The sequence below is a fragment of the Protopterus annectens genome, chromosome 1.part0, assembly GCF_019279795.1.
Source record: "Protopterus annectens isolate FY-2018-M chromosome 1.part0, PAN1.0, whole genome shotgun sequence".
Classification (NCBI taxonomy): Eukaryota; Metazoa; Chordata; order Ceratodontiformes; family Protopteridae; genus Protopterus; species Protopterus annectens.
This window is the reverse complement of record NC_056725.1, coordinates 299745302-299767396: the sequence shown is the minus strand read 5'-3', so window position 1 is coordinate 299767396 and position 22095 is coordinate 299745302. Positions and strand designations below refer to the sequence as shown.

Below are 22095 nucleotides of genomic sequence, written 5' to 3'. Positions count from 1 at the left end.
ATAATGAAGCCTTACTATGTTTTGAAAATTCTAAAACAAGACACTACCTTAAAGTAATTTCCCAGTTAATGTAATATCTTCCACCCAGCAACTGTATCAGAACCCTCTGTAGCAAGTCCATAAACTCAGTTAACTAACCGCATTGCTAAAATGCAATCCCAAATTCCTCTATAAATCTCTTCACATCTCCAACATCTAATCTCTTCGTGAGGAAAAAATCCTCAAGCCTACTTGGAGTATAAAAGTACCTGTTTCCCCTGCAAATATCCTAAATCTTTCTGGACTATGTAGCATATCTAGTGATCTTACAGATTTCTTTCCATTGTTATTTTGTAATTTGCTTCTTCTAATATTCCCACCCAGTCTTTCTAATCTTCTGTAATTGATTCTTATAGTTACTGGGTAATATTTTATAAGCCTTACCAATTACCCATTTCTTAAAATCTTCTGTTCATAGTTCTATTACAGACCCTACAATAGCTGGCTTTTCATTCAATAGTCCGCTCTCTGTCTTTTAGCTTACATACCACAAATCATGGCGCTGCAGATGAAATAATTCCTTGGTTTCTTCCCTTCCAAAGTACTTGGTCCCAGTAATGTGGTTCCTTTGTCAATTTCTTCCAGTTACTTCCACCAGACTCTTGCCTATTTTCTGTACCCTTAGCTGCATGCATTCATATTGGCAAAATCTTTCTTCACTCTCTTGCTGGTTTAGCTTTTACAATGTTGTCTGCCATTTAAAAAATGGCATATTCTATATAATTAGTTCTACTTTTCATAAGGGCTTGACTCCACCACCCTAACTTTTCTCTGCATCTCTCTTACTTTCATCTTGCATGTGCTATACAAAAAATTCTCAGTTGTGAAGCTTTAAAGTATCCCTGTAAAGTCATTTACTCCTAAATTTCCTTAATCGGAAGAAGCATGTTAGCCCACTTTACTCTTGCGTCATTCCCTTCCCAATTAAATTAATTCAACTCTGTATCATCATTCAGAACTTTTCTACAAGCTGATAAAAATTATATGCATACCCTATGTCCAGGATCAAAGGAACTACAATTATTTCCACTGCCTGCATCTTACCATGTCCATGGTCATTAACTTTCAATCTCGAATATATATATTTTTCTTATTCTGCTTGGTCTCATCTCACATTTCTGGCTGCCACAGCAGAAACTTTTTTAATCCATACACCTAAATATTTAATCTTTTCATATCCCCATAAATATTGGGACTGCTGAACTAGTTAATGTGTAGGTAACATACTTTATTGCTATGTCCTGTGTTTACCCTCATTTATTTTATATTTTGAAAATACTTGAAACGTCATCCATTACCTCACATAATCCTTGTAACAACTGTGCCCTGGCCCAGCAATCAAAGAGCCTCAATCCTCACCACTAACACCAGGTAAGTCGCCTCCTAGAAGAGGAAAGGATAACTAATACACACAGTAAAATACAATTTCCCTTAAATGCACACAGAGATAACAGTCAGTCTGGGGCTGGTAGCTCCCTTGCTCACAAGGTCCCCAATAAGACTCCCCACTGGCACAGCTATAGGGTCCAGGTCTCAGCCTAGCTGGGCACGCTAAAACCTCCAGTACCCTCTCTGTCCAACCAGTGTTTCGTGTCCCTGCCCCAGTAGCTGACACAACACACACACACTTTAAGAAGACGTTCTAAAACCACACAGACCCTCCTGGGAAAAGGATGGTACAGGTTCTCCAGCTGTGCCCCCATTATCCACACCATACGGTAGTAATTCCTGCCACCACCCAGCTAATATTATCAGCTACTAAAAGGCCCTTAAAAGGGTGTCCAATTATTACTGTGCAATATTCTAATCCAATGGTAGTATGACACACAGTCAAGGCTTAATTTGGAGTGACTTAGACAGTAAAATCTGTAAATATGTAATGTATTTTAGAGGTTAAATTATCTCTACATAAACCAGCCACAGGTAAAGGTTTTTAAAATATTTAATAATAAATAATTAAAATACAAGACAATACTACTACACCACAGAGATCTCTAAGAGTTCAGAGATCACACAGAAACTTAAGGACAGGTCTTAAGTCAAAGAAAAATACAATCTAACTTTCTAATCTTTATCTAATCTTAAGTGAAAACACAGTGCTATAATCCTACTTACATACTTAAAGCATAATCAGTGCTGGGCTAGATGTCCAAGAACAAAATGCTTTCAGTTTCTCACTGAACACTAACCAACAGCTCTGCTGAGGCCATCCCAAATTACATCATTTTGACACTTAGGTTTGGAGTTCCCAGGCCACAAACTGCATTATTTAGCAAGCTAACATCTGCTCAGGAGACTACAACAATAAAAGGCATTTCACATATACACTCTAGCTGAAACCAGAGCAATAAAGCACCTTCCACATGTAAATTCTGGCCCTTAACTTAAACCTTAAACAATGGGCATGAAACCTTCATCCTAGCTCACAGGAGCCAACTTGAAAACATCAAAAGAGATTCATAAGATCTATTCAGCTTCAAAAGACACATCTGAAATGCTTGGCTTGGTTTTCTTTACAGCAGATGGCAATGTTGCAACAATCTTGAAGTTCACATTTTACAGTGCTTTCTTTCATTTAAAAACACAAGCCTGTATTATACATTTATTTATATAACTGATAAAATTATGCATCAAATTCTATTTGATTAGGCTGGCAGCCTTCGCCCATCTTCCTCCAATCTTCACAATCCTAATGTTATACTTAGGATTTATCAGGTACAGAAACATACCACCCAGAAATAGAGTCATTTTTTTCTTGACCACCCCCACCAATTATATTCCTGAATTTGCAAACCTTTTATCTTTTCAGCTAAAGGTTCCAAATATATAATTAAACTCAAGCCGTCAAAAAGCCATATGCCTACCTTTATTTTTGCCTCAGATCCATCATATATTCATCTTATTTGTTCTATTATACCATTTTGGAAGGAACTTGCTAACAATGCCCTGCTCATGAATTCCTAGCAAACCCTACTGAATGTTTTCCCTGCAGACAACTAATCAACAGAATGGGAACTTTTTTTTTAGCATTCCAATTCCCTCATTGTTTAATCAATGTTACCAAATGTTTCTCTCCCTTCCACAAAACCACAATGATACATATCTATTATCTTAGATAACATTTTCACCATCTCTTAGCTAATACAATCAAACACTTTGTAATCATAATTTAGAATCATTGTTGGTCTATATGATTCAGGGTCCTTGCCCTCCTTTAATACTATCAACACTGTGTTCTTTAACAGATTTCCCTGTTGCTTGGTTACATATCATAATTTTTATCTTTATTTTACCTACCCTGACTATTAATTGATTAACTTCCTCTTCAACAAGCTTTGGAATATGTAAAGTTTCCAAAAATTCTTCAAATTATGTCTCTTGTTGATTTTCACACTCATCAGCTTTAATCAGATTTTCATAATATTGTTGTACTATCACCATTATCTCTTCAGGGATTCCAAGCTAACAATCTTGTCATGGGGAGGGGGGTATCTGCATTACCCACTTTTCTCTTCCCCCTTCCCCCACACTTGCTGTATCGAAGGGCAACTCCTCTCTATGGGCCATGCTTCCCATTTTAGGGAATGTCACCAGTACGTGCCCTCCCCTCAGAATGGGCACACCCATCCCTCCCTGCCACTCCATCAATCGTCCGAGCCAGGTCATATGGGCCATAATTAAGGCTTTACCCTCCATGCCACCAGAGAGGCCTGTGTTCTGAGATCATCAAAAACACAATTGTTATAACAGCTATTTTCCTATAATCTAAACTCATGCATAATGTCTCGATATTAACAAATTTTCCTCTTACAAATCAGCAACTGCTCCTCCACTTGATCTGTAAGCCTCCCCTTCCTCTGCAAAACTTTTAACTTTTGCCAGTTCTTCTAAATATTTTTTCTCCCACATCTCTCGGTCTCTCTTACTTCATTAAGTCAACTGTATTTTCAACACTTATTTTATCCCACAAATTAGCTAGCCCCTCATGAACCATTTCTATTTTCCCTACTAACTCTTAAATTTGCCCATTACCTATCCTTAAATTTCTCTTTTTAATAAATATGTAGGAAAATAGGTTATTACTGGATGGTCCTCAATACTTTTAACCAAATATAAGTATTCTTGTGATATGCAGTTTCTACCCAGTCAAGCCTAGTTATATTTGGGAATAATATGTACCCCACCCCCAAACTGCTATTACCGAAGTAACAGCCACCATACCATATACCTTCATATACACTTCTTTAATTTCACTTTCCTTTATACAACAAAACTTGCACCAAGATCTTCCTCATCTCAGATGCATCAGTTCAACTCTTGCCAATTATCATCTGATACGCTTGACTCTTGCTCTGTTTTCTCCCACATTTCTCCCAGCTAAGACATCTGTTTATAAGAAATCACAGCTGATGCTTGTTCTCTTTTTGTTGTATTTTTAACATGTTTAACTTAGATGAATTAAGAAAGAGTACCCTTGTCTTACACTGCATTCTTAAGTCTAGATTTCTCAACTTATCAATGTCAAAAGAAACTGTGTGGTTATCTTCTACATTTTTGTAAACAACGTCATTCACTCTCACAGTCAAGCTTCCAGCAACCTGTGAATTCTTGTCAGTACAAGTCCGTTAACAGTAAGAAACAGTTACTCTAAACTATTATGCTACACATTATGCATTACTATGCTTATGTTTTTACGATTCACATTTCCTTTACATTTAGAAATATATTTAACCTGCTGCATTACATTGTATGAAAATATTAAAGTATTTAACAAAAAAATTTAAGATATTGAAAAAGTATATTATTTACTGTTATTTCATTTCTCCAAATCAGTTCCTCCATGGGCAACCATAACATAGTGAAATTCATTAGTTACAATTTCACCAACAATTTGGGAAAAAAGTACATAACAGGGTTGATACTCAATTCCCCAATTATTTACCAAGTTCTCACTATTATTAGTCTTTTTTTAAAATCCACAGCTTCTCACCATATCATCTTCAGGTTCAAATCCCACTTTCTTCAGATGAGTTGTTAGCCTTCTTCCCATTTCTTGTCTTCTCCCAGTACTAATAACTGGTTCAAATCCAAGCATCTCCTAACTCCTCTAGTCAGACCCTGGGCATCTCTGGCCACTCAACCATTTTCTTTTACAAGGGAAAGGGCTTCAATGGTATGGTCTTTTTGGCATCCACTTACTTGTGAAGGATTGAGAAGCAGAATCCACTTCACTTTGATGGCTGGAATTCTGTTGAGTGAATTTTATCTTCACCAAAGCCTGATCTCCCTCTATATATATTTTGATCCACTTGAGAAAAAACACTCTGAAAACTGCTGGGTGTAGCAGTCTAAATCTCACCCCAGTCTCGCAACAATTCTTGATGACTGGAATAAACTTACTCCTCTTCTGTCTGTTACAAAATGAGTAATCATTTTCTCAAAATACCCTATCACCACTAATGGTCAGCACCTTTCCTTTCTGTCACAATTTTGTCAGAAACATCTCCTGCTGGTATGAAAGTATTTTAACAATTATGGGTCTCATCTGTTTTCTGTTGGCTGAATTTGGAGCAAATATGAAATTACCTTTCCAAATAAATTTTCCTGTAGAGTACTTATTTGTACCAGACTACAGTTAATACAGCCCACTCCCTCCAACTTCTCTAGTACTGCAGACAACCTCATACTCCCTTCTTTGGGCTTAGTCTTCTACATCTACTGTTTTTGGAAACATTTCGCAATTCAGTGGCTCAGCCTCTGTCATCCTCGCCCTCTGTTTGTGAATTTTTCAAACTTAGTTCACAAGACTGGTTATTTACTATTTCTTCCATTCTTCCCAATCATTTTTCATTTGTTCTTGTGCATTTTTCATTTGTTCTTGTGCATTCTTCCAAAGTCCCACAGCAATCTTGTGCATGGATGTTGCAAACAAGTCTGCTTTCTGCTCATTAGCCATGACAATTTTCTCATTGACAACATTTTCTTCCCCTTTTCTGGTTGACTTTTCATATTTTTCCAAGATGTTTTTCCTTCTAACTAGCAGGCAGTGTGTCTGCAAGGCAGTAACCAAAAGTCCCCCAATTTTACAACTTTTACTGTTTTTTTTTTAAACAATTTCTCCATATTCACACTGGGAGATCTCTAGTTAATGTGCTTCTCAACCAGCCATCATCTTCAGTTCTCATAATAATGGGCCTTCTTCTTGAGGAAACCTGATGATATAACAGAAGAATGTCCATTTTCTTTTCTGTAAGTTTTTCATAAGTTCATGAGAAGCCTGCCAAAAATGTACCCCATACTGGATGGAGGCATCCAATATGGTCTGGCTTAACTCAAAGAGAGGTTTAGCCAGTCCTCCTGGCACTGGTGTTTTCATGCCTGCTGCCCAAGTTATAGCTCTAGTAAGCTTGAAATCACCACAATCTACAAGAAATCCTAATAAGGAAATTGTTGTGAAGGTCCTCAGAAATGAGAGCATTTGCCATATTTTTAAACATGTAGAACACAACAGAGGACTGCAAATAAGAGCAAAGGCAAATCATTTAGGCGAACAACATGTAAAAATCAAAGCTCTAAAATCCTCATCAGGTGGCAAGACAGAAAGGTGTTGCGGTATGTAGTACCCAAGCTGGGCTGAAAAAAAATCTATCCTGGGATGCTTAGACAGACTGTCACTGTAGTCTACAGGGTATTGGTAGAACACATCATTAATCAGGAGGATCTGTATGCTTCCCAGCTGCATAAATGTCACCTTTAAGGACATGTTCCTTAGACAAAGGACGGATGCAGGATTTCTCATATTTCTTGCTTAAGTACTGACTTAGGCTTTTTTGGAAGGAAGTCAAAGGTGTTACATGCCATTCAACTGATGAGCTCAGGAGGCTATAAGTGTCTCACCAAATGACAAAATTACACTGAAAAATATCTACGGAGGAGTTCTCATTTTCCTTTGTCCATTTGAGAAACAAGAACAATAAAATCTCCTAAAAAATATTTATGATAAAGGAAATGAAAAAAGGAAGATGTTTTCTGATATGAGCCAAAGACAACACAAGTGCTGGGAGGCTAGTCACAGGCTACCACCATCAAGAATTACATATCGCAGGAATCACTAGGTGATGAGAGCCCTATGCAAAGCTATGCACTGGCATCACAATAGGTGCCTAATGGTACATTCTCATAATTCTCATAAAATGGATTCAGCTAGGCAATGAACATTCTAATGCAGATGTACACTGGATCACTGTGCTTTATGGAAGGTGAGGCAAACATTTGACTACATTGACAGATACAGTTTTATTTTATATAAATATGCATTTAACTTTGTCTTAAGTGATAATGCAATGAAGGTGTTATACAAAATGAAATACTGTATTAAAATGTGCCTAGTGTTTCATCAAGGGGAAGATTATTTAAACAAGGAGATGACAAGGATGTGTGGTATTTTCATCTCCAGACAGTCCCAGAACAAGTAATTTTATTTTACCTTTCTTTCAGAGAAAAGAGTAACCATGATAATATATAAATTAGGGACAAACAATAAAGGGGAGGGACAAAGACCCAAAATCAGGAATAATTTTAGGTATAACTAAAATTTACTTGCAACGTTAAAAGGACATCATGATGCATTTTCTTAACAATTAGTATGAAACTCTAATGTCTGGTATTAGTGCTGGACTTTAATCCTCAGAAATTTACCAGAAACAAATATGAGGCCAAATTGTGGATCTTCTGTAAAACTGGCAAAAGCTGAGAAGTACAATATAAACTTGTTTTATAAAAACGCATTAGCTCTGGAACGCCATAACAATGACGAAATGACTGACGTCATCATCTTCACAGACGTACAGCTTCATAGCCCAGCAATCACGGGAACTTGTTAACAGAACAGGTTTTGCATCAATGCACATTTTCTGAAATGTAAGTAGTATGAATCTTTAATGCCTGTCATTACAGACTAGCTTTAATACTCCATTACTTATCAGAAAAATTAAAACATTTTATGAGGCCAAGGGCAAGAACATGAAACACCATCAGGGCGGATAGTTGAGAGGTACAACACCAACTTGCTTCACAAAACTCACATTAGTCCAGCAAAATCAAATTAAATGATCAGATGACATCAATCAGTCATTTTCATATACAGACAGCTCATGTACCCAGCAACTTTATTAATACACCATGTTTTGCATGAACATGTATTTCTGATTGGGGGAGGTGCAAGATGAATGTACACTGATCAACAGATTGATTACAGCTCTCCCAGTTTAAAAATGGAAACTAAAATAAAAAAGTCAGTAAAAGTTAACAATTTCTTCAAAATTCAATTACTGGCTAGTGATAACACTACACAGATGCCAGCAAAGAAGGCATTTGCATAAAGTTAAGAGAAAACCAACCAGAAAAGGAGAACATAAAGATCTGGTAGGGAAGAATCTTGCAAGTGCTCAGCAAAACGCAGTTCAAGTTTCAACTTTGGTACAGGAGATGGCTTCTAGCATTCTTGGGGAAAATTATATCAAATTTACCCAGATGTGTTTAAGATTTTCCTTTAGTGTTTCACTTATTTTAAGTAAAACAACAACAGGTTGGGAAAACTGGTAAAAGCTTTAACTAGTTATTCAGATGAACTGATAAAACTGCAAAAATCAGTGGCTGAAATAAAAAAAAAAAGTCTCGTTGAACATGAAGCTTCTGAAGAACTATTTATAAATAGCGGAGTTAGAAGACAGAGCACTAAGAGAGAACTTGGGACTTTCTGCTGTATCAGAAAAATTACAAAAAATACGCTGCAATAATTTCATGAAAGTATGGATAAAAACTGGAGTAGTGTTCCACAACAGGAGTTGTTAACTGAGAGGGCACATCAGGAGCATGTGCCAAATCTGGCTAAGAGAAAACCAATATTAGTAAAGATGCAAACAAACAATCAGAAATTTCTGATCCTGACAAAATAGTGGCAGAAGGGAAAAGTATTAAAAGCAGGGTGTTTGTAGAAAATGATTATTCACTGTACATCAGGTAGAAAAGAAGAAAGCCTATGCTAACAATCAGTGAATGTCGAGATACAAGTGTAAGATTTAATCTACTGTGACTTCTGTCAGCATATTTTTTTCTGGAGGATCAGTCACACTTTTAATTCAGAATACTCTAAGGGGAAATTAAAAAAGTTTAGTAAGCAAAGGGAGAGGCAGCAAGTTGAAGGCGACTGTTCATTACTCTTCAGACACTTCAGCCCATACAGAGACTTTGCTAGTGCAACGTCTTCCACTGTTTCAAAGAAAAATGTCTGACAAAAAAAGCACAGGAGTTGGCAAGAAAAACCTTGGGCTTGAACCAGAAGCTGGTTTTGGGGGATGAAGATCAGGAAGATCAGCAACACTGTGAAATTAGTGAATAAAATAGGAGACTATAAAGAACCATTCCCATTAGATATAGGAACAGCCATGTGAAATGTGACTTTGCAAGGAGAAGTGACTAAGAAAGACTGGAATTCTAACAAATGTATTAAACTGGCAAGAACCAAATAGGTGCAGGTAACAACCAAACAACAAAAATAAAACAATAGTCCCAATCCAACAAGTAAAGACTAACAACTGACGATTTCTTTTATTGTATAAAAACACCTTAAACCTATTTTAAAAGAAAAGGCAGCTGTGATTTAACATAGGATGAAAGAAATCAATTATTAAAACTGGTGATAAATTGATTCACTTTTTATTAACAGTTTTTATGTTTTTGATTGGTGACATACCATGGCATATATTGTTTAGAGATGTTGGTTCGACAACAATAAAAGAGGTTTTTTTAAAAGAACATAATTATGTAACCACTTTGAGCATTTGTAACTGATTTATTGTAGTGGGAGGGTACTTGGTAAGGTATATAATATGCACAGTGAGTATAGATGTTTATCTGATGAAGTCTCTTGTTACGCGACAAAAACACTTACCTTGGTGTTTTTATACAATAAAAGAAACTGTCAGCTGTTAAAGCCCTTACGTGTTTGGATTGGGACTATTCTTTTTATTTTTGTGAAATGTGTTAAACTAGTGGGACAGTTGAAAAACATCTACTCCATGTTATGTCATTAATGTACAGAAGGAACTAAAGAGACTGAAGCAGTAACTAAATAAAACAGCTTTTGTTCTTACTAATACTTGTATAAAATTAAGTAAACCCATGTTCTACTGTAAAGAAGTTTTGTAAAGCGCAGCATCAGGGATATTTTAAATATGAGGTGGCGGAGCCGTATCAGTGACCACTGAATATGTTAAGATATTAAAGCAAGAAAGTACTTTTTCTTAGCTGATTCAAGGCTTTATTTACACTGTAACAAGATAAAAAAGGTTTGACTGAAGAAATTTAAAGTTAATACAATGTTGTGATCATGGGCTTTAGGGGTGGAGGGTGCAAAAGTATGTTGATCACATTATATGTAGCATTAAGATTGCAATTTCCCATGTTTTTATACAGGTGGATATCTAGATTAATGTTCCAGGTTTGAACTACAGACAAGGTTTATTTAAGCAAAACTGGCATGAAATTAAAATAATAAAAGGCATGGAAAAATACTTTTTTGTTTCTGCAAAATCATTAGCTATTTTGCTCTGTTAGCAAAGACTTTCTCTGAGAGACAAAAATGTCTACAGGTACAAACAATTAATCCAGAGGGCTGAACAGTGTGTTCTGAATGAAATTTACACAGATTCTTTCATTCATTTACAAAGTCAATATTTTTTTTTCTTTGCCAACTTGGAGATAAGACGTTTGCAAGTGCAAATAATTATCACAGGTTTTCTGCTGAGTAAATTGCACAAGGTAATGTGCAGTTAATAATTAAAGGTACATTGCCAAGCAGATCAATGAAAACATAAATGAAGTTTGAAACTGTTAGAAGTGAATAAGTTGTACAAGAAGTTGCCTCCCTAGTAGCCTTAGTACTTTAATGCATTTAAAATAACAGTGTACAATTTAGTTCATTTATTTAGTTTGGCAATTTAACAGTCTGGTAATTACTTAACTAATACACAATTACTTACCTACACTAATCCAATTTAGAGTTGGCACCCAGAGTGATGTCAACACCTCCCCGTCTGACCATTAATATTAATGCCATAAATATGGCTCAATATTTTTAGTCTTCTGCGTTTGGCAGATGTATTTAACACCTCCTAATTTTTTAAAGGCTTCAAAATGAATTTCTCTTTTTACACATAAAAATGTTTACATGCATAAAGATGCATGCAAACACTTTTTCAGGTGAAAAGAAATTTCATTTTGCACCTTTAGACATGATCTTTAAAGGAATCCAGTACATTTTTCTTAGGATTAAAAGTTAAAGTTTACTAAAAGCCTGGAAACTGCTTTTCACATCTGTGAGGGGAATAAAGATAAAAAAGAACAGAAAATAAATAAGGTAAGTGGAACACAGCCTGTAGCAAGAGCTTTACCACAGAAAACCTTCACTTTAGATTAGGTAATGCCTGTGGTACAGCCATCAATTCTGGGGCAAATGCTCATATCTCGAGGGGTAAACATTTTTTAAACATCATTATACAAAAATAACTAATCACACAAGTTAACTATTTACAAATTAATTTGAGATCAAGAATTAACTAGTGACCATACTGTATTATTTTCACTTCATTGCAAATCTTAATTGGACCAGTGACTTCACATCTTGTACTGCAGTTTACTTTATTAAAAAATACACATCAGGTGCCTTGTTCCATATCAATGTCCTTTACAAGCACAGTTTTCATTACAAATTCTCATACATCTTTTTTTTTTCACTACTGTGGAGCTCTGTTTCTGAAAATATATGCTCCCAAGAATCTCCTTCTGAAATATCACACCCCCAACATATGACTCTCATCTGTGGGAACATTTTCTCAAGTCTCTTAAGAGTACAGAAATCTTTGAACAAACATTTCTAAGCAAAAATTCTAATTTTTTTTTGATTTAGCTGCACTTCCAGGGCTAATTCTCTGCATTGATCATCTATAATATCCTCAATTAATTGCTCATTTCATGCTATTTTTACCTTTATATGTCATTATGTTCTCAAATATAATTTTGCCTTACAAGCTGTACTTAATACTCATTTCCCATCTGCCATTTCTGTTCTGGCCTCAACCGTAAAATCTGCTACTTGTGGTTTAACAAAATGAATATCTAACCTCTGCACATCTTCCCTGAACTCCAACATTAGACTACATAAGCAAGTTAATTTGAGTTTGATAACCAAACGTTTGTATAGCCTCATCCATGTCATTTTATCACCTGCTCAAAAAATCTTAGTTTATTGCTCTTTTACAAATGCTCATTACATTTCATGAGCTTTTCTTATATTATAATCTAGTGGAGCTATTCTATTTTGCCAAGATCTAACCTTGTTTAAAATAAAAACATGCTTACTAATTTTATGCAAGGTTGCATATAATGCTCTTTATAGTCCTTCCCTAGATCTGCTCAAATGCCCATGCGACCTGGTCATTACCTTTTCAGGCTCTCTGCCTTTCATGTGCCAACAGATGTGGACTCTTACTACACTATATTGCTCACAGCAAGAGAAGGCCCTCAATATCTCACCAGAACAGTCTTGCATTTTTGCACTAATATATGTGCTATGCAGGAAACAAACAATATTCCCAGGGAGATTGTACGCCTTTTTTTTTTCTTTTACTGGAAGTACACTACACACTTCTGTTGTCTACCAAAATAAAGATCATTTATGAGGATAAACGACATTTTCAGCTCATGATGAGGCAATGTGAAGGACATGATCCACATACTAAAAATAATCTTGTCAAAGGTGAATGAAAAGGCTGGTATTTCTTGGACTTTGGTGTCTGAGTCTACTTGCATTTTCTCAAAAAAACAGGTTTAAAAATGTAGGTTTTATTAGCTGCTGCATTTCACTGGTTACTTAGTTACCAAATACAGGAAGGAAGGGGCATGATATATCTAGTTAATATGTTGCATTCATGCTTTAGCTGTTTAACTTCTCTTACACAAGTTTTGTAAGAAATGTTTACTTCTGATGTCTGTGGCACAAAGGGGTACAAATACCTCTACAAATTTAAATTTACATGATTACATAGACATTAATATGCATTTATTCATATACATTTTATGCACTTATCCAAAAATGCAAATGCACACGCTTGAAATATTTTGTGCTACAGATTTGTTGGAAAACAATGCAATAAAATATTTAATGTAGAATTATAAACTACTGAACAAGTTACTTACAGAAACCACTATCCTCTGATGCCATATACAGCTTTTCAATTGAAAACTTTAAGGCAGAGATAAGAGCACATTTTTGTTACAAGCACTGGATTCAGACATCCTGTCAACTTTGGCAATAGGTCCTAAGGGCTGAGGTATAAGACATGTAGCTTAAGGGGTTTGGGGATGATGACCAGGTCATGGATCTCGCGTCATACTTTCACAAACTGGCTTCAGTTACCTCAAAAGACAACTAAATGAGGAAAGAGACTGTTGCAGTAGAAAGCAGCAGAAAATATTACATGGTTTCCAAGGGGAAGCAAGCACAACACAAGTATGACAGGTTGAAACCGCAGTAAAATTCAACTCTATTGTCAGTGTGAAAAGACAGACACTCCTGGATCCTGCCCTTTGAGAATTTTCAAAAGTACAATGGCACAGTGACAAGTGCGACAGTTGGGTAGACCATCAAGTCGTTGTCAGCACTGTGAAAGCAGTATGTGTTCGACCATAACCCCATTCTGCTTCAGTGTTGTAACTTGATGGCTAACATCATTTACTTTTTCTCTCTTTTCAACAATCTGTCAGGGCAATAATCTATTACAGTATTATAATATATCAAGGTAAGAGTATAAAAAAATAATAATAAACCATAAGTTATACTCGGGAACACAGCACTCAACATTCCATCTCTAAAACGAGGAACACTAACTCTCATAATGTGGAACAGAAGTGCAAAATGTGGAACACATATTAACGGCTTACTAACAACTTCAACTAGGAAGGTCACAGTATGGTTAAAACATGCTGATTTTACTTATAAAAATATTTTAATGAATTAATACAATTAATTTCTATTCAACATGGATATCAGTTCCTAGCACTGAATGTGTGACAGATCCTTTCAATCTAGTATTTTGAGGAACACAAACTTTGTAAGACCCCAAATGAGGTATGTTCCTCATAATGAGGTAGACCTGAAAGGTATGTTCAGGAACACCACACTATTACTTAACAACCTATAAACTCGGTCAGAAGACCACAGTGGGTAGATTAAACAAACACTGCCACTGGATAAAAGAAGCAAAGCACAATTTTTTATCAGTTTAGAATTAACACAACTACTGAATAAAATGCATGTAGATTGAAATGCAATATAAACAGAATGATGCCCAAGAACTCCTTGATACATAATTACCCTAAAGAAGCACATTCTAAAATTTCAATGTACCACTACACCACTGCTGTCCCACTTTATTTCAAAGATTCTAATTAATCTTCATGTTAGAATTGAAAGTGTACTTTCTGTAGCTCAAAAAATAACTGTGATTCTCAGGATACAATCACCTGCTACGCTGATCTTGCATATACTATGCAAAAAGTTACAAATTTAATCTTTGGAAAATGCAATTCTGAAAATTGTGCAATACATAAATATACAATATATAACCACAGTGAATGTTAATATGAAAAAAAAAACGAACATGTTAGCTGAATGACTTCCTAACCCATAGATTGCATTGTAGTAAATTAATAAAGAAATGTGTGCAATCTGTAAAAACAAGGCACATGAATAACAAAGAGAAACACTCCCATTTTCTCTCTTAAAATTAGTTTCTCAGATACTCACTCAGAAAAATTAATAAGATCACATTCCATTCAAATAAGCACTTTCTTTTTAAACTGTAAAACACACCAAGACAAAAAAGGTGCTGTCCAGATTTTATACAGACCTTACATTGACACACCACCTACAGAATTCATTCTTCACCCTGTCAGGAATGTTGATCTTCACTGTCAAGATTTTCAAATTCTCCCCTCGGTTAATGGCCAGAATCTGAGTGCAAACATAAATGGTAGAGACAGATGACACACACAATACCCAAAAGACAAACTTATCAAGTCTACTTTCATCCAGCCACTTGCTTGACATTATGCATCATATTATAGCATTTCAGCACAATGAAAGTGGTGCTCCAAAGTACCACACTAGACTTAAATTGTGAACAAGTTTTACTTGATGTATCCTTATTGACTATACAAGTATTTTTGCTTCTGGTACTGGCACGTTACGTATAATCTAAGACTGAGTATGTTTAAGTGTTTAAATTCCTTAACTCTAATAAACAATATTGGCATAATATAATTACGCAAACTTTACTGAACACAATGTGTCCAAAAGTGTTATTCTAGGAAGTGGTTTAAATCTAAGCTAAGATAATATTTTTTTGCATTAAAAAGAAACAGACACCTGTGTAATGCGAACGGATAAATTGCAAAGGCTGTTAAAAGTAAACTTTAAGTTTCTTTGTTTTCCTGTATATGTTGCTGCATGTTACAGCCTGTAAGCAATGTCATAACAGAGCAGCCAGTGTCAATCATAAACCTTAATCCAATCACTAGCAAACTCAGACATGTCACATATGTTAAACACAATGGTTTAAAATGACCCCAGGACATGGTAGCAATTTATATTCTTCAGCACTAACCTGCTTGTGACATACTAGGCCTGACATATCACTGAGCAACAAAGCTAGGAATAAAACAGTTTTATAAATCACATCTGAAATATTATAACATGAAATACCCAGACTGACAAATCAACTGTTTTTGTGCAAAGCTCAGGATGACAGAATTTCAACAAAAAATAAAGTACTATAATTACAACCATGAAACAGCTTACATTATTTAGAGAGAAAAATTACATACTAATTTTTATAAAGTCTTACTAATTTAAGGATCATTGTCCAAGTCTTTATTTTACGTTCTCCAGAAAAAAATCTCCCATCTGTAACCAGTTAAAATGTTTAGTCAAAGGCACCCTGTCATGACAAAAAATGAAGACGGAGACTTAACAGTAACTGTATTTTCTTTACTAAAAAACTCAAAGGTTTAATCATAGTGGTGAAATTCATTCAACATAGTTAAATAACTAATATGGTTTCATTAAAGAACAACAACTTAACAAGAAGGACTCCATCAACCACAGCTGTATGTTAATGTCTACAATGTTTGGTACATGCCCAAGGCTTTACTAAGAAACTGGCAGTTTTGAGTATTTTAAATCTATATATCAGGACAGATATTCTAACTCGACAGTTAAGCATAACAATTAAGTTTTTCTACAGCTTGTAGCATCAAAAGCAACTTTCACTCAGTGTGTTTAACACAGCTTTGGTTTGGCTTATAACTTAAATGTATTAAAAACTATAAACGGCACTGCAATATTTAAATGTATATAGTCTTTCAATGTTAAATTTCTAATTTATACAAACAGGGTACTAAAAATGTTTTCATATAAATAAATAATTTAAATATCTTGTCTACAAAATCTGCTTCCCTTTCTCACATGTTGTGTATTAAATGAACAGAGGCATAACTGTATTATTATTATTAGGCAATGATGTATTAAACAGGTAGCAACATGTGGATATTATCAAAACAAGAAAACTGTACTACTGTTTGTGACACTCTACCAGTCAACATACTTCATTTGATGTAACAAACTGTGTTTCAAAACTGACAACTGCAGAGTAGGGTGACTCAAAAGTAACTTCCACTTAAAAGGGAATGCTAAGGAAACAAATATATAATAAACAGACACAAACACAGAAAAAAGCTGTAGTTGCAGTACACTATAACACTCAACACAAAAGAAACTGCAAATAAGAAAATGAAAAATAACATTTTTCCGAGCAGTTATGAGAGGCAGAATGGATGCATCACCAGTGGCAAAAGAAAGAGACCTTGACTATAACAGTGCAAAAACAGAATGTGAGATGTCAGTTAAACTTTCAAAAGCAGTCCGGTTCTTTCATTCATTTTTCCAGTACTTACTTTATTGCAGTCATTGCTGCAGAAAGCTGAAGCCTATTTTGTACTTGGTATGGTATGGGTTTAAGGGCACAGAAAGTACAGTTGTGTACACTTACCATAAATGTAGATGTTAGAGTGTATTCACTGTTGCAGTCATTACATTTGGGTAATCCTGCTGGCAGGTTTCCCTCAGTCGGCCTGAGTTCCAAAGTGCTGGGTCCTGCGTCGGCTGCTGTCGCCCCTTCCCTGACGTCAGGTCGTCAGGGGTATAAAAGATGCAGCTGATGCCATTTTCTTTACTTTTTCTTGCCCCAGATGTCAGGTACCCCCTAAAAGGGTAGCCAAAATTTTATATATATAAATACATGCACCAATGTAAACTTTACCTTCATCTACAAGCAAATACACCACATAGGTTGCATAAATAAAAGGAAAGATAGGTTCCATCAGAAGAAAGGGGGATGGCGGGTGGGTAACCTGGACTGCAACAGTGAATACACTCGAACTTCTACATTTAAGGTAAGTGTACACAACTGTACTATGTTCTTCGTTTTTCACTGTTGCAGTCATTACATTTGGGTAGAGTCCCAAAGCTATGGATGGGAAGCTGGAGCTAAACAGCATTAGGAGCGGCTATGAGGCCCTGCAGAACTGCAGTAGCAAAGCCTGCCCCGGATTTAGAGTAGAGTGGCAGATGATAGTGCTTTGTAATGGTGTGCACTGAACTCCAAGTAGCAGCCTCTAAAATGTCCTTGGTTGGTACTCCCCTGAGAAAGGCTGCTGAAGTGGCTGCAGCTCTGGTTGAATGTGGCCTAATGCCCTTAGGCACTGGCTTGCCATGGTGTAAGTAGCAGAAATGAATGCAGTGGCCTATCCACTTTGAAATAGTCTGCTTTGAGACCGCCTTTCCTTGTGATCCTGCAGCATATGCCATTAGTAATTGCTCTGTCTTTCTGAAAACTTTGGTTCTGTCCAAGTAGAACCTAAGCTGTCTGTGTACGTCCAAAGAATGCAGAATTCTCTCCCCCTTGTTCTGTGGATTTGGATAAAAAGTTGGCAGATGAACGGTTTGGTTAAGAGCCACACTGGACACCACCTTAGGCATAAATGTTGGGTTTTTCCTCAGAGAGACCCTGTCTGGATAAAAAATGATAAAAGGTTCCACAGCTATGAGTACCTGTAGCTCTGAAACTCGTCTTGCAGAAGTTATTGCTAGGAGCAGAGCAGTTTTCCAAGATAAAAACTGTACATCAGCAGTAGCAGCTGGCTCAAAAGGAGGCAGGGTGAGTTTTTCCAAGACATAGTTGAGGTCCCATGCAGGCATTGGTGATCTCCTTGGAGGCCTTAAATGTTTGGCTCCTCTGAGGTACTGTTTTAATAAGGGATGAGAAAAGATTGGTGGCTCTGTATTGCAATGAGCTGAAATGGCAGAGACATGAATTCTAATAGATGAGAAAGATAGGCCTTTGTCCAGCATCTCAGTTAAGTATTGCAAAATCTGAGGAATATTTGGCACAGCTATATCAGTTCCTTGTACCTGGTTCCATGCACAGAATGTCTTCCATTTTCCAGCATAAGATTTTCTAGTACTAGGCCTTCTGGCCTCCAAAATGACATCCATCACAGCTTTACTGAGAGGTGTGTTTTGTATGACTACATTATCTGCCATGCTGCCAGGTTTAAAGTCCTGAGTTGGCTGTGCAGGATCTGATTGTTTTGCCGGGACAGTAGATGAGGTATTTGAGGTAAGGTCCAAGCTGGGTATTGAGACAAGTTCTTTAGGATTGGAAACCAGTACTGGCGGGGCCAGTCTGGGGAAAATCAGTATCATTTTTGGCTTCTCCTGTCTGACCTTTAGGAGCACCTTGGGGAGGAGAGGCCAGTGGGGGAAAGGCATATAGTGATAGGTTTTTCCAGCTGAAAGATAGGGCGTCCACTTTCCATGCTTGTCTGTGATAAGTCCTTGTGCAGAATCTTTTTAGTTGGTAGTTGTGAGGGGAGGCAAATAAATCTATGTCCGGGCATCCCCATTTCTTTATCATGCTGAAGACTTGTGGATCCAGCTGCCACTCGTGGGAATCCATGAGGTTTCTGCTTTGTTTGTCTACCAGAGTATTTTTCCTTCCTGGCAGGAATTGTGCCTGCAGATGTACTTGGCAAGTTAATGCTGTGTTCTACAAAGTCATGGCTAGTCTGCAAAGGGGGTAAGAATGTGTGCCCCCTTGCTTGTTTATATACCACATGACCGTGGTGTTGTCTGTCTTTATCAGTAGTTGTCCCGAATGAAGTAGGTCCTTGAAGGCTGTCAGGGCATTCTGAACAGCTAGCATCTCTTTCTGATTGATATGTAGATGCATTTGGGATGAGGACCATGTGCCCTAAATGCATCTTCCTGCCATGTGGGCCCTCCCAGGCATAATCTGATGCATCCGTTGTTAGTGTCTGCCTGGCTGGGGGTAATGTGAACGGCTGTCCTTGTTTTGGTGACAAGCCTTTGCCCACCATCGAAACTCCTGTTGTAGGCAGGGAATGTGAGTAATCATTGTTTTCAGGCTGTGGCAATGTTGAGTCCAAACACCATTGAAGTTTCCGCATATGCAGTCTTGCATAAGGAATTAGTAGGATGCAGGATGCAATGAAGCCCAAAGCCTGCAGAATTTTTCTTGCAGATAACTAGGCCTTTGTTGCCAACATTTTGAAATAGGTAGTCAGTTGCCTTTGTTTGTCTGGCGTGAGATAAGCCATCTGGGCAGTTGTATTTAAGCTTGCACCCAGGAATATTATCTCTTGAGAGGGTATTAGTTTTGATTTCTTTTCGTTGACTGTGTACCCTAGGCATGTTAGAAGTCTTTTCACAAACACCAGATGCCGTAGAAGAATGTCCTTGTTCTCTGCTTGAATTAGACAGTCGTCCAAGTAAGGATATATTTGTATTCCTCTTTGTTTGCAGAATGCAATTACTGGTGCCAGGCACTTTGCAAAGACCCTGGGCGCAGTAGATAAGCCAAAGGGCAGTGCAGAGAATTGGTAATGCATTGAGCAAGCCTTGAATTTGAGGTATCTTCTGCATAATTGTCTGATTGGGACATGCAGGTATGCCACTTTTAGGTCTAGAGTCACCAGCCAAGCGTTCTTGCCTAGCATGGGCAGAAGCTGCTGCAAAGTCATCATCTTAAATTTTGGTATATCCAAAAATGTGTTCAGAATAGATAGGTCCAGTATTGGTCTCCAGGTCTTGTCCTTTCTGGGTACCAAGAACAGTCTTGAGTAAAATCCTTGTCCCTGCTCTTGCTCTGGGACTTGTTGAATGGCCCCCATGTCCATGAGGGATGAGACTTGTTTTTGTGCCTCTGCCCATTGATTTTCTGGCAGATCTGGCCAGCCGTTTGCCTTTGTCAGGGTATGGAAATGGAACTTGTACCCTTGTGACACGATATTTAGAACCCACTTGTCCTGGGTTATAATGTGCCAATTTTGAGAAAAAAGTGCTAATTTTCCCCCTAAGGGTGCTGCCAGGAGAGAAGTGCTTGGTGCAGGCAGGGGGAAGTCATTGCGACTGTTTCCTGTATAGTTGTGATTTGTCTTCTCCAACTTTGGAGGTAGAAGCACCCCATTGCTTTGACCTGTAGGAACCTTGCGCCTGGGATCTGCCTCTAGGGCATCTGGATCTGCCCTTTTGAGGTCTGCTGACACAGGAAAGGACCAATTCTTTGTCTACTAAACCTAGGTGGCTGTACTTGTAAAAATTATTTGACAGTTTGCACAGATTTAGCTTTTTCCTCCATTTTCTTTAACACCTCCTCTGCCTTAACACAAAACAAAGTATCATGCTGTAAAGGTGCAGCTAATAATTTAACTTTGACATGATCAGGCAGATTTTGTTCCTGTAACCAAGCATGCCTCCTAATTACAGAACCCGTAACTGCGGCCCTGCAGGAGGCCTCCAAAGAATCAAAACCACATTGCAAAGTATGCTTTCCAACTTGTTCAGCTGCATGCAATAAATCCTGCATTTCCTTGTTTTCTGCACATTCAGAGTTTAATAACATTTTCTGTTTAAGCAATGCCATGACATGTTGCTGATATTTGAGCATTTGAAACTGACAGTTTAAGGCCCTTATAGCCAAGGTAGCAGATGTGTAAACCTTTTTTCCCATCTATCCAGTGCCCTAGAATCTCTGTCAGGGGGGGTAGGGTTTTTTGCAGCGGAAGCCTTAACTCCTCTGGGACCCTGTGAAATAGTTTCTGGGTCTGCAGCAGGGTATTTAAAAAGGAATTTATGAGAGTCAGGAACCCTGTAGTATCTGTCAGGCTTAACAGGAGCTGGAGGTAAGGAGTCAGGGGTAAGACTAGACTCCAAAAACACATCATCTACAATATCTAACACAGGTGGAATGGCTAGTGGCCTGTGTTGAGGTAGTAAAAGGAAATCCCTGAGCCTCTTTTTAGATTCTGAAAAATCTTGGCTCTCCCAGTGGAAATGCTACCTCGTGGCATGCAAGGTTTCCCTAAAAGAATAGTCCTCTGGAGGAGAAGCTGAAGGAATATATTCTTCAGCATCAGAATCCTCATAGGGGGGAAGAGAATATTCATGATCAGAAGAAATAGAAACCTGATCTGAAGATTCATAGTCAGTCTCTTGCCTAGGCCTTTTATCAGGAGGGGGATGGGAACCCCTGATCAAGGTAATTAAGTCTTCGGCCATTTTGAGCATCTGTTTTTTGGGCATAGAGACCTGTCCACATGGCTCGAGTTTGATTCTTTGCTTTAGAAGGTGCTTTAGTCTTTGCCTTTGTAGCTGAGGTTGGTTTAATGTAAAGATGTTTAGGTCTGAATACACCCTCAAAAGCCGGTGCCTGCTCAGCGGCTCCAGACCCATCTGAAGGAACAGTATCCGAGGCTCCAATACCTTGAGTTTCCAGCGGCATGGCTGACTCCACGTGGGAGTCGGTAGCGGCCTGCGACTCTAAAGTAGTGGGCGTCAGGGGCTGTGAAAGCGCCTCA

At 37.4% G+C, this 22095-nt stretch overlaps 1 protein-coding gene across 1 annotated transcript in view; it reads right to left on the bottom strand.

The window, feature by feature from the left end:
• The window catches only part of SRBD1 (S1 RNA binding domain 1), a 2028107-nt gene that overhangs the window by 1503211 nt on the left and 502801 nt on the right, over positions 1-22095 (bottom strand). Inside the window, exon 10 of the mRNA XM_044059932.1 lies at positions 15009-15112. Coding sequence (XP_043915867.1) covers positions 15009-15112 — 104 coding nt within the window. The remainder of the gene's footprint in view (positions 1-15008; positions 15113-22095) is intronic.